The sequence below is a fragment of the Talpa occidentalis genome, unplaced genomic scaffold (assembly GCF_014898055.3).
Source record: "Talpa occidentalis isolate TD23 unplaced genomic scaffold, MPIMG_talOcc4v2.1 talOcc4.15, whole genome shotgun sequence".
Lineage (NCBI taxonomy): Eukaryota > Metazoa > Chordata > Mammalia > Eulipotyphla > Talpidae > Talpa > Talpa occidentalis.
Genome location: NW_023601543.1, coordinates 54,815,334 through 54,824,309, shown reverse-complemented (window position 1 = coordinate 54,824,309; position 8,976 = coordinate 54,815,334). Strand labels below are relative to the sequence as shown.

The 8,976-nt window shown below is 49.3% G+C and overlaps 1 protein-coding gene across 1 annotated transcript; it reads left to right on the top strand.

The window, feature by feature from the left end:
* The first annotated feature begins 848 nt into the window (after positions 1 to 848).
* Positions 849 to 7,902, top strand: TSPYL2 (TSPY like 2). Its single transcript, XM_037512371.2, is given in 9 exon segments — positions 849 to 1,171; positions 1,174 to 1,494; positions 1,497 to 1,753; positions 3,103 to 3,180; positions 3,303 to 3,414; positions 3,487 to 3,632; positions 3,764 to 3,861; positions 4,172 to 4,974; positions 7,151 to 7,902. Coding segments are annotated over 9 exon segments (2,196 nt in total). The 5' UTR covers positions 849 to 972; the 3' UTR covers positions 7,333 to 7,902.
* Positions 7,903 to 8,976: the final 1,074 nt, after the last annotated feature.

Genomic DNA, 8,976 nt, shown 5'->3' with positions numbered 1-8,976 from the left:
GGTCAAAAAAAAAAAAAAAAACCACAAACGAACCCCCAAACAATGAAAAACAGCATACTGGAGAAAGATAAAGGAAAAGATAGGAAGAACTATTTAGTAGATGAGATAGAAAGTCCTAGAAAAATCTAGCACGAAATGAATCATAACCATTTTAGTGACGCAGGGGAAGTTACTTTTTTCTGTGATTATTATTTCTAGAGCCATCTCGCAGAGATGGAAAACGCCACGTCAAAATGTGGCCCCAAATCAAAGGTCCTAGATTTCTAAATCCCTGGTTCCTTTAGGGCGACGAACGCCCCGAGGGGCCAAAAGGCAATTCTAGGCGGGGGCAGAAACCGAGGTTAGGGAACCGAGCAGATTTTAGAAGTGCGTAGTTGCGAAGAGGAGGTGGAAGAGGAGGGAGCTAAGAGGAGAGAAGGGAAGGGGAGGGAAGCGAGGCGAGACTCTCCCGATTTTATTTGAGCACACCTCGCTCAGTGCTGGCGTATTTTTTGTTTTGTTTTGGGGGGCTTCAGACCACTGGTACTTTTCCCATTGGATAAAACGCAAGAAGATTGAGGAGAGGGGCTTTTTCCCCTCTGCTTTCCTCGCCGCCAATCACCCCGCAGTCTCCCTCGAGTGGCTGAGGGGAGTCGGCCGGATGATTGGCGGGACCCAGGGAACCAATCGGAAATTTCTGGGGTGCGGTGTTGCCAAGCAGATTGTGAAGGTGGAGGGAGCGCGATGCCGCCGCGGCGGATGGCAGCCAATGGCAAGGCAGAATGGGTCCCTTGCGTCAGAAGGGGGGCGGGGCCAGGGCGGTTGGCGCGGAGGGAGTCGGGCAGGCGCTGTGGGAGGGAACGCCAGAGCGAGGCTGTGAGGAGTGCTGGTCGCGTGAGGAGCCGCGGCTCCTCTTCAGGTGTAACGGGCAGCGGCGGCCGGGCTGAGGCGTAGCGGCGGCCACGATCGCCCGAGCTGTCGAGCGCGGGCACCATGGATCGCCCGGATGAAGGGCCTCCGGCCAAGACTCGCCGACTGAGCAGCTCGGAGCATCCTCAGAGCGATCCGCCGCCGCCGCCGCCCCCGCCGCTCCTGCGACTGCCCCTGCCTCCACCTCAGCAGCGCCCGAGGCTCCGGGAGGAAACCGAGGCAGCACAGGTGTTGGCCGACATGAGGGGGGTGGGAGTGGGCCCACTCTGCCTCCGCCGCCGCCCTATGTCATTCTAGAGGAGGGTGGGATCCGCGCGTATTTCACCCTGGGCGCAGGGGGTCCGGGCTGGGAGTCGGCGATGGAGTCGGGGTATGGGGGCTCGACCCCTCCCACCGGGAACCTGGAAGCGCTTTCTCCTGAGGCTTCTGGGGGAGGCCTGGAAATTGATTTTCAGGTTCTGGAGCCCAGCAGCTTTGCGGAAGAGAAGGTCCTAGAAACCTGTAGCACAGGGGAATGGGGCCCCCAGATGTTGGCTGATCCAGAGGGGGCAGTCATCCTAGTGGAAGACGCTGATGAGGATGAAAGGAGAGTGTGAGGAAGAGGAGGAGGAGGAGGAGGAGGAAGCAGAGGAAGGTGAAGAAGGAAAACAAAGAGAAGAATGCTGAGAAGATAGAGTGTATCCTGCGGGCGCTGGAGAACATTCAGCTGGACCTGGAGGCGGTGAACATCAAGGCGGGCAAGGCCTTCCTCCGCCTTAAGCGCAAATTCATCCAGATGCGAAGACCCTTCTTGGAGCGCAGAGACCTCATCATCCAGCATATCCCAGGCTTCTGGGTCAAAGCAGTATCCTTGTCATCTATACTCATGGGCCAGGAGCCCATGACAGAAGGGGGGAGGGGCAACTGGGGTAAAAGAGTGTGGGGTGAGCCCTTGTTGAAAGAATGCAATAGAAATTTTTTACTTGGACCAGGCAAAGAATCTGGTCCTTGGAGGTAAGGGGGGTTGGGAGGGATGGAAGGAGAGGGGCAAAACAGCAGAGAGGCTGGACTAGAGATGGGGGAGGGGGTGGGGGGCACACAGCATGAAGACTGGCCCACAAATGGAAAAGGGGAGGAGCATAACAAAAAATGGTTTGCAGACGGTAGGGTGGGGGGGGGGGCGTAGTAGAGGACACAGCAAAAAAATTTGCACCAGAGGTGGTGAAAGGAAAAAAGGAGGGCACAGAAGATAAACCTCAGACACTGAAGAGGGAGGGAAGGGCACACAGCAGAGAAATTTCCCAGAAAGGGTACTTGAGTCACATGTGACTCTGCAGGCCTACATCTCTACTTAGTAACTAGGGAGACTCTGATCCTGGATGGAGAGGAGGGGCCTGGAAAGGTGCTGGAGCCGTGGAAGGGTTGGTATGAGTACCTGAGTATAGAGATCAAGGAATTAAGTGAAGAAAAAGGGGAGAGTAAGAAACCTATTTACTGTAGTAGTGATAAGCTCATCTCTGGGAGAAACACATACATATGTGAAACGTGTTGCATACTCATAGGTGTAACTTCCTCATAGAATTAAGTGAATACAGACTCTTGTCATGCTAATACAAAGGATCACATGATCACAGGCTCTCCACACACAGGCACCATAGTATCATGAGGATATAGTAGTTCAGCACTGTAACAGTATTAACACACAGCTTCTCAGCACACAGACACACAACATCATGTGACTATTTGCCCTCAGTACCCAGAAATGCAGCATCACTTGGACACAGACCCAAAACACCCAAATATACAACATCATATGATTATAGCCCTTCAATAGGGGCTGTACATACAGTATCACTTAGACAAGGGCCTTTAGCCCTCAGACATACAATGTCTTATGAAAACAAGTGGTCAGCACCCAGACACAACACCACATGGGCATAGATCCTCACCATCCACCCAGACATAACAAATACGAACCATGGCAAGGCCACCTAACAGAAAGGTTTAATATTGTATAAACATGCTCTTATCACATAGACAATATGATGGGAATGAAAATGCAGATAATTTCTCATGACACACTTGTTCTACACACATGAACATATAAGGAATTATTCTCCTCCAGCCTCTCTTTTGCTCTGCCCTACCAGGCCTTCCTTCCCTCCTTTTCTCATTGGGTAGTCACTCCTTGACCTAAACTGCTCCCTCCATCAGTTCCTCAACCACCCCAAAATTTCAATCTTGATCAACCAACGTGATGAAGACATTTTCCGCTACTTGACCAATCTGCAGGTCAGGCCAAAGAGATTTTTTACTTGGACTGGGCAAGGAATCTGGTCCTTGGAGGTGAGGGGGGTTTGGTGGGAGGGGCTGTGGTATGGTGGGGATTCCACCATTACCCCCACCCTGAGCAGGTACAGGATCTAAGACATATCTCCATGGGCTATAAAATGAAGCTGTACTTCCAGACAAACCCCTACTTCACAAACATGGTGATTGTCAAGGAGTTCCAGCGCAACCGCTCTGGTAAGAGGCTGTTCATGCCTCCCCCGATTCATTCTTGTCCAGTGCCTTCTCCATGACCTCCTTTCCCTTCAGGTCGGCTGGTGTCTCACTCCACACCAATTCGCTGGCACCGGGGCCAGGAACCCCAGGCCCAAAAGCACAGGAACCAGGATATCAGTCACAGCTTCTTCAGCTGGTTCTCAAACCACAGCCTTCCAGAGGCTGATAGGATTGCTGAGGTGGGACCCCTCCTGTTATTGCCAGAGAAGGCCTTGCTAGGCTTGCCTCTGAGTGCCTGGAGAATTGGAAGTGGGCTTTGGGGCTTATACGCCTAACTTCTTTCTCCTCCCCCCCCTCCTATCTTCAACAGATTATCAAGAATGACCTGTGGGTTAACCCTTTGCGCTACTACATGATGGGCGAAGGGGGCTACAGGACAAACAGAAAGAAGCAAGAAAAGGAAAGAAGGTAATGGGGAGAGGGGGTTCTGAGGTGGTTTGTTAGAGAGGGGGCAAGGACTAGGCTACTGTCTCACAGGATTTATAGATCGAAAAGGGACCTTTAAGATAATCCAGTCCACTATGTCTTACAAGTGGAGAATGATGCCCAGATGTTGGCTGTGTTTACCTTAGGCTACACAGTCAAGGGCAGAAATGGGACTCTTCCCATCCTAGCCTCATTCTTGGGAGTCCTAGGTTAATGCCTCCTCAGTTACTTACCCCCTTTCAGTGTCTGCCCTGAATATACCGCTTCCCACCAACCCCAAACTTCCCCACAGTAAAAACAGGGACGGATATGAGGTGGTGATCCTGGAAGACTATGATGACTATCACATAATGGAAGACATTATTGGTGAGACCTCAGACAGTGATGCTATCACCGACTTTGAGACCATTCATGACATCAAGATCTCTGACTTCATGGAGACCACTGATTGCTTTGAGACCAGTGACAATGAGATAACTGACATTAATGAGAGTCTATGTGACAGTGAAAGCCCTGATCACAATGAGAACCCCAACAACGAGACCACTGACAACAGTGACAGCCCTGATGACAATGAAACCATTGATAACAGCGAGAGCTCTGACGACAATGAAACTACCCGCAGCAATGAGAGTGCCAATGACGAGAATCATGGAGACAACAATGAAAACCCTGATGACAACAGTGAGAACCCTGAAGACAACAACACTGATGACAATGAAGAAAACCCTGATGACAGTGATGAGAACTCAGATGATGAAGAGAATGCTGATGGTGAAGATGAGAATCACAAAGGTGGCAACAATCAAGACAGCAGTGACAGTGACAATGAAGGTGACAACGAGGGCAGTGATGATGAAGACAATGACGGCAATGAAGGTGACAATGAAGGTAGTGATGATGATGGCAATGAAGGTGACAATGAAGGCAGTGATGATGATGACAGAGACATAGAAGACTACGAGAATGACATTGAAGACCCTAACAAGGACAGGGAGAACAGCAACAACCAAAATAACTATGAGGACGAAGTAGAGAATATCTCTGAAGAAGAATCATCAGTGGAAGAAGAGGAGGAGCAGGGCAGTGAGGAAGGTGAGTTATACTTCCCCCACCCCTACCACTTGTCTTCCCTTATTTCTCTCACAGAAAATCTGGCCTGGATCTGGGTATCAAGGCATGAACACAGTCCACTCTCGTGGAGGAAAGAGAAAACTTTCTGCCTAACTTTGTAAGCAAGTAAGGTCAGGGAACATTTACAATTGTGATAAAACAAAGCAAAACAATAAAACATTTCAGTTCTAGGTGAAGGGTAGATACGCTGTAACAGAGCAAACTACAAATGAAGTAGAGAAAAGAGGTACAGGAGACAGTGGGAGGAAACTAAGGATAGTTTCACAAAGGGGAGATGGGGAATGGCAAACACATTGTACTTCAGCACACTGTGTACCTGACTCTGGCCTTCTGGGAATTCCCAGGCTTGTTTGGTGAGCTGGAGTGAACAGTGTACTCTGAGCCTAGAGAAGGAAGCAGCTAATTCTACCTCAGGAGTTGGGAAAGGGAGAACTAGAGAAAGGAGGTGACATTTGAATTGGAGGGGTACATTCACATTAAGGATTATTATGGGACTTTCTTAGTGGAAGAGAACAAGCACTTGCAAGGGTGAAATGCACAGTATGTTGGCAAAGTATCCAAAATTGTCTTCTGAAAACCCTTCACGTTCTGAAAGCATCTTCTCACAAGAAGGTTCAGTGGTCAAATATGTTGGGGAAATTAATACATACAAAGACATCCTCGTGTAGAGACACATGTACATTAGCACCTTAAAGATGCTGAGAAATCAACCCTGCTGTAAGAAACCTATTTAAACTTTGTGGAATCCAGTAATATATAAACTTCTTGACCACAAGGCCACTGTTCCCTGCTCACCAAAGAATGTGGTTTGAGAAATGTTGAGAAAGTGTTCCATGTGAGGGTTTGAGGAGAAGGCAGTATTTAAGGTGACTCTCAGGTTTGGTTCTGGCCTGGATGACTGGTGAAAGGAGATACAATTTCTTAGGGTGGGGAACATTATGGTGGTAGGATGCAGGAAGGAACATGGAGTTGGAAGGGCTACCTAAGGCACAGGTGACCCAGAGGCAGGTACTTGGCTATATGTCTGGGAAGTCAGAGGTTGTAAAGAAAGTGGGGAGGGGGTAATAGAATCCTTGCTCTGGACTCTGGGTCCAGTTAACATTAATGAAGCATTTGTGATATGCCAGACGCTATTCTAGTGATTTACTCATTTTAATTCATGTAATCCTCTCAGCATCTTTTATGAGGTAGATAATACTATCCCAGCTTTATAAATGAGGAAACAGGCACTGAGAGGTAGAGTTAGGAGGAGAACCAGGTCATGGAACATTCTCAGCAGGGAAGGGGGTTGTCAGTAATGTCCAGGGCTGCTGAAGTTCAGGTATAATGAGGACTGGGATATGTCCAGTGGATTTGGGACTGAAGAGGTTATCTGTGATCTTGGTAAGAATGGTTTCAATGGATTGGTGGAGGCAGAACCAGATGTAGTGGGGTAGGAGGATGAGCAGGAGGTAAAGTAGTAGAGTCAAACCTTGGCTAGGAAGGGGATAGCAAAGTGCAGAAAAGGGAGATGTTTGAGCCCAGCTGTATGCAGGAAAGGCAGGCCCTTGGAGGATGTGGAAGGAGCAGGAAGACCAACCACTCCTCAATGGCGATGAGGTACCATTGAGAGCAGGGGCATATACTGAGGGAGGAGTCATTAAATGCATGAGTAGACTCAATAGAGACATTTTCAGGTAGGGTAGGGAAACTGAGGGAATTGCTCATCCTACCCCTTCCCAACATCTCTTTTAGAGAAGGGGTGACAGCTATCCCAGATTTAGGGTGGTAGTGGGGGATTGGCTTGAAGAAGACAGAATAGGGCCTGTTTGGATCAGATTAGGGGCATGAATAGAAGGTTTATTCAGCCAAGGTCAAACTGATGAGAGATACACATTGATACATACTGGGAGAGAAAAAGATACTTTCAGAGATGTATGGATTTTGGTAGGACAGAGACTGAGAGCCCACCCTGCCCAGATTTCTGCTCCTCCCCCAGCACATTTTCCATGCTTACGTTTCTGTGCTTTCTCACACACACACACACACACACACACACACGTCCCCTTTAAGTGTTCTTTGTTAAGAGTGACATTTGCCTGCCCAATCTAATCATCCTCCTTCCATTTTCCCCTCCTTGTCTCTCTTCCCTATGCAGACAGTGATCAAGAAGGTGAGGGCAGCAATGAAGAGGAGGAGGAAGCAAGCAATGAGGAGGATGTAATAGATGAGGAGGACGGATTTGAAGAAGATTCAGAAGGGGAAGACTCTGATATGGAGGAGGTGCTTCTGGTCCAACATGCATGGGCCAACCCAGGGAAGAGGGGCAACACTGGATAAATGGCTTACCATTGCAAGGGGTGCCTCTCTATATCCCACTCCCTCTGCCCCATTTACCCTCCCCCTCAGCTAGGGCCATGCGGCCTCACATTGCACTTCTGGGGGGTTAACCGACTTCATACACGGGTTTAAAGTTTATTTTTATGGTTTAGTAATTGCAGAGTTCTTATTTTTGGGGGGGAGGGGAAGGGGAATTACCCCTTCCTTTTGGCCCTCCTCCCCTGCAGGCTTCTGTGTGCTGCTAAACGTATTTATTGTGATGCCTTGGTCAGGGCTCCCTCTATCCCCCTCCTCATGCTGTATGGAGTGGACACCCTTGATCCCCGAAGCGGGGAGGGCCGCTGTGGCCTTGGGGGGGGCTCTGTTGCCACCCTGTTCTCCCAAGTCTTACTCTTTTCCTCCATCCCTCATCTTTCCTTGCTGTGCCCGCTAGCTCGCCTCAGTGTCTATGCAAGGCCGCTTTGCCTTTGCGGTGTTCCTGTACCCCTCCCCCAGAAGTCCCTCCTTGCTCCCAGTGAGACTAGTTAATCCTAATAAAGGTCAGAGCAAATTCAAAGTGCTGTTTAAGTCACATATCCCGCCCGGTGCGCCGTCCCCAGCAGCCAGTCTCCCTTCTCACAGGCCCTCTGCGGCCTTGTCTACGTACTGGCCAGTAAGACCGTACTTGGGGGGAATGGGAGGGGTGGAGGGTTGGCTCGCAGGGGGTGGGCTCCGCGGGGGCGCAGAGGTGTTGCGTCAGGCCAATGCGGGCCATCCTGGCCAATGGCAGGGCGAGACTGAGGAAACCCCTCCCCCTCCCGAAGACTGCGGTGGACTCAGCCAGGTAGCAAACCGCTTCCCACGCCTTCCCTTCTCGCGCACGCGCACAGAAATGCACTGCACCCTAGAATATCCATTTATTCGGTGATTCATATTTTTTATTTGTCATGCGTCAAGTCTTTTCTCGGGCCTGGTGTGAGCTGGGCGTAGGGGTGCCAGAAGAATTCAGTTTTTTCCTTTGCCTGTAACACAAAGATTACATCGGTAGGAATATCACAATCAAAAAATTAATGAGTGTTCTCTCATTTTAGGGGAGAGCTTCCTTGGAGCTAGAACTGGGGGACAAAACAAACAAACAAAAAAAAAGATGGCTCGGGCCGAGGAGTTGGCAAAGAGATAAGGAAAAAGCAAAGGGAAATAGCTATGCAGCCCCGTGGTGGGGGAGGGAAGGCCTAGAGGAGTTGGGCGTCTGAAAGGTTGACATTATCTGGGCGACATTAGAAAGGCCAAGTTGTTTTAAATTTTGAACACAGTAACTATTTCAAAGGACACCAGAGATACTTAATAGTTTTTTTTCTGGATGATAATAATTTATTCAGACATCCGAGTCAGTCTTCTGCAATACACCTCCCGAACTTTCTATCCAACGCCCTTATTTTGCTCAAGGCGGCTTCAGATATGGTCAGTTTTGCGTTTTAGAGATTGCCCTCTGCCGGCTGCCAGGGGAACGGAATGGAAAGAGGGAGAGCAATGAGGAAGTTGACAATACACCTCAGCTTGGCAGGTTGGGGAATATGAGAAATTTTCAATTTTTTTTTTATTTTGGAAGTTTTATATTCACAGAATGTTGCCAAGATAATAGAGAGTTCCCATACAGCCCGTAGC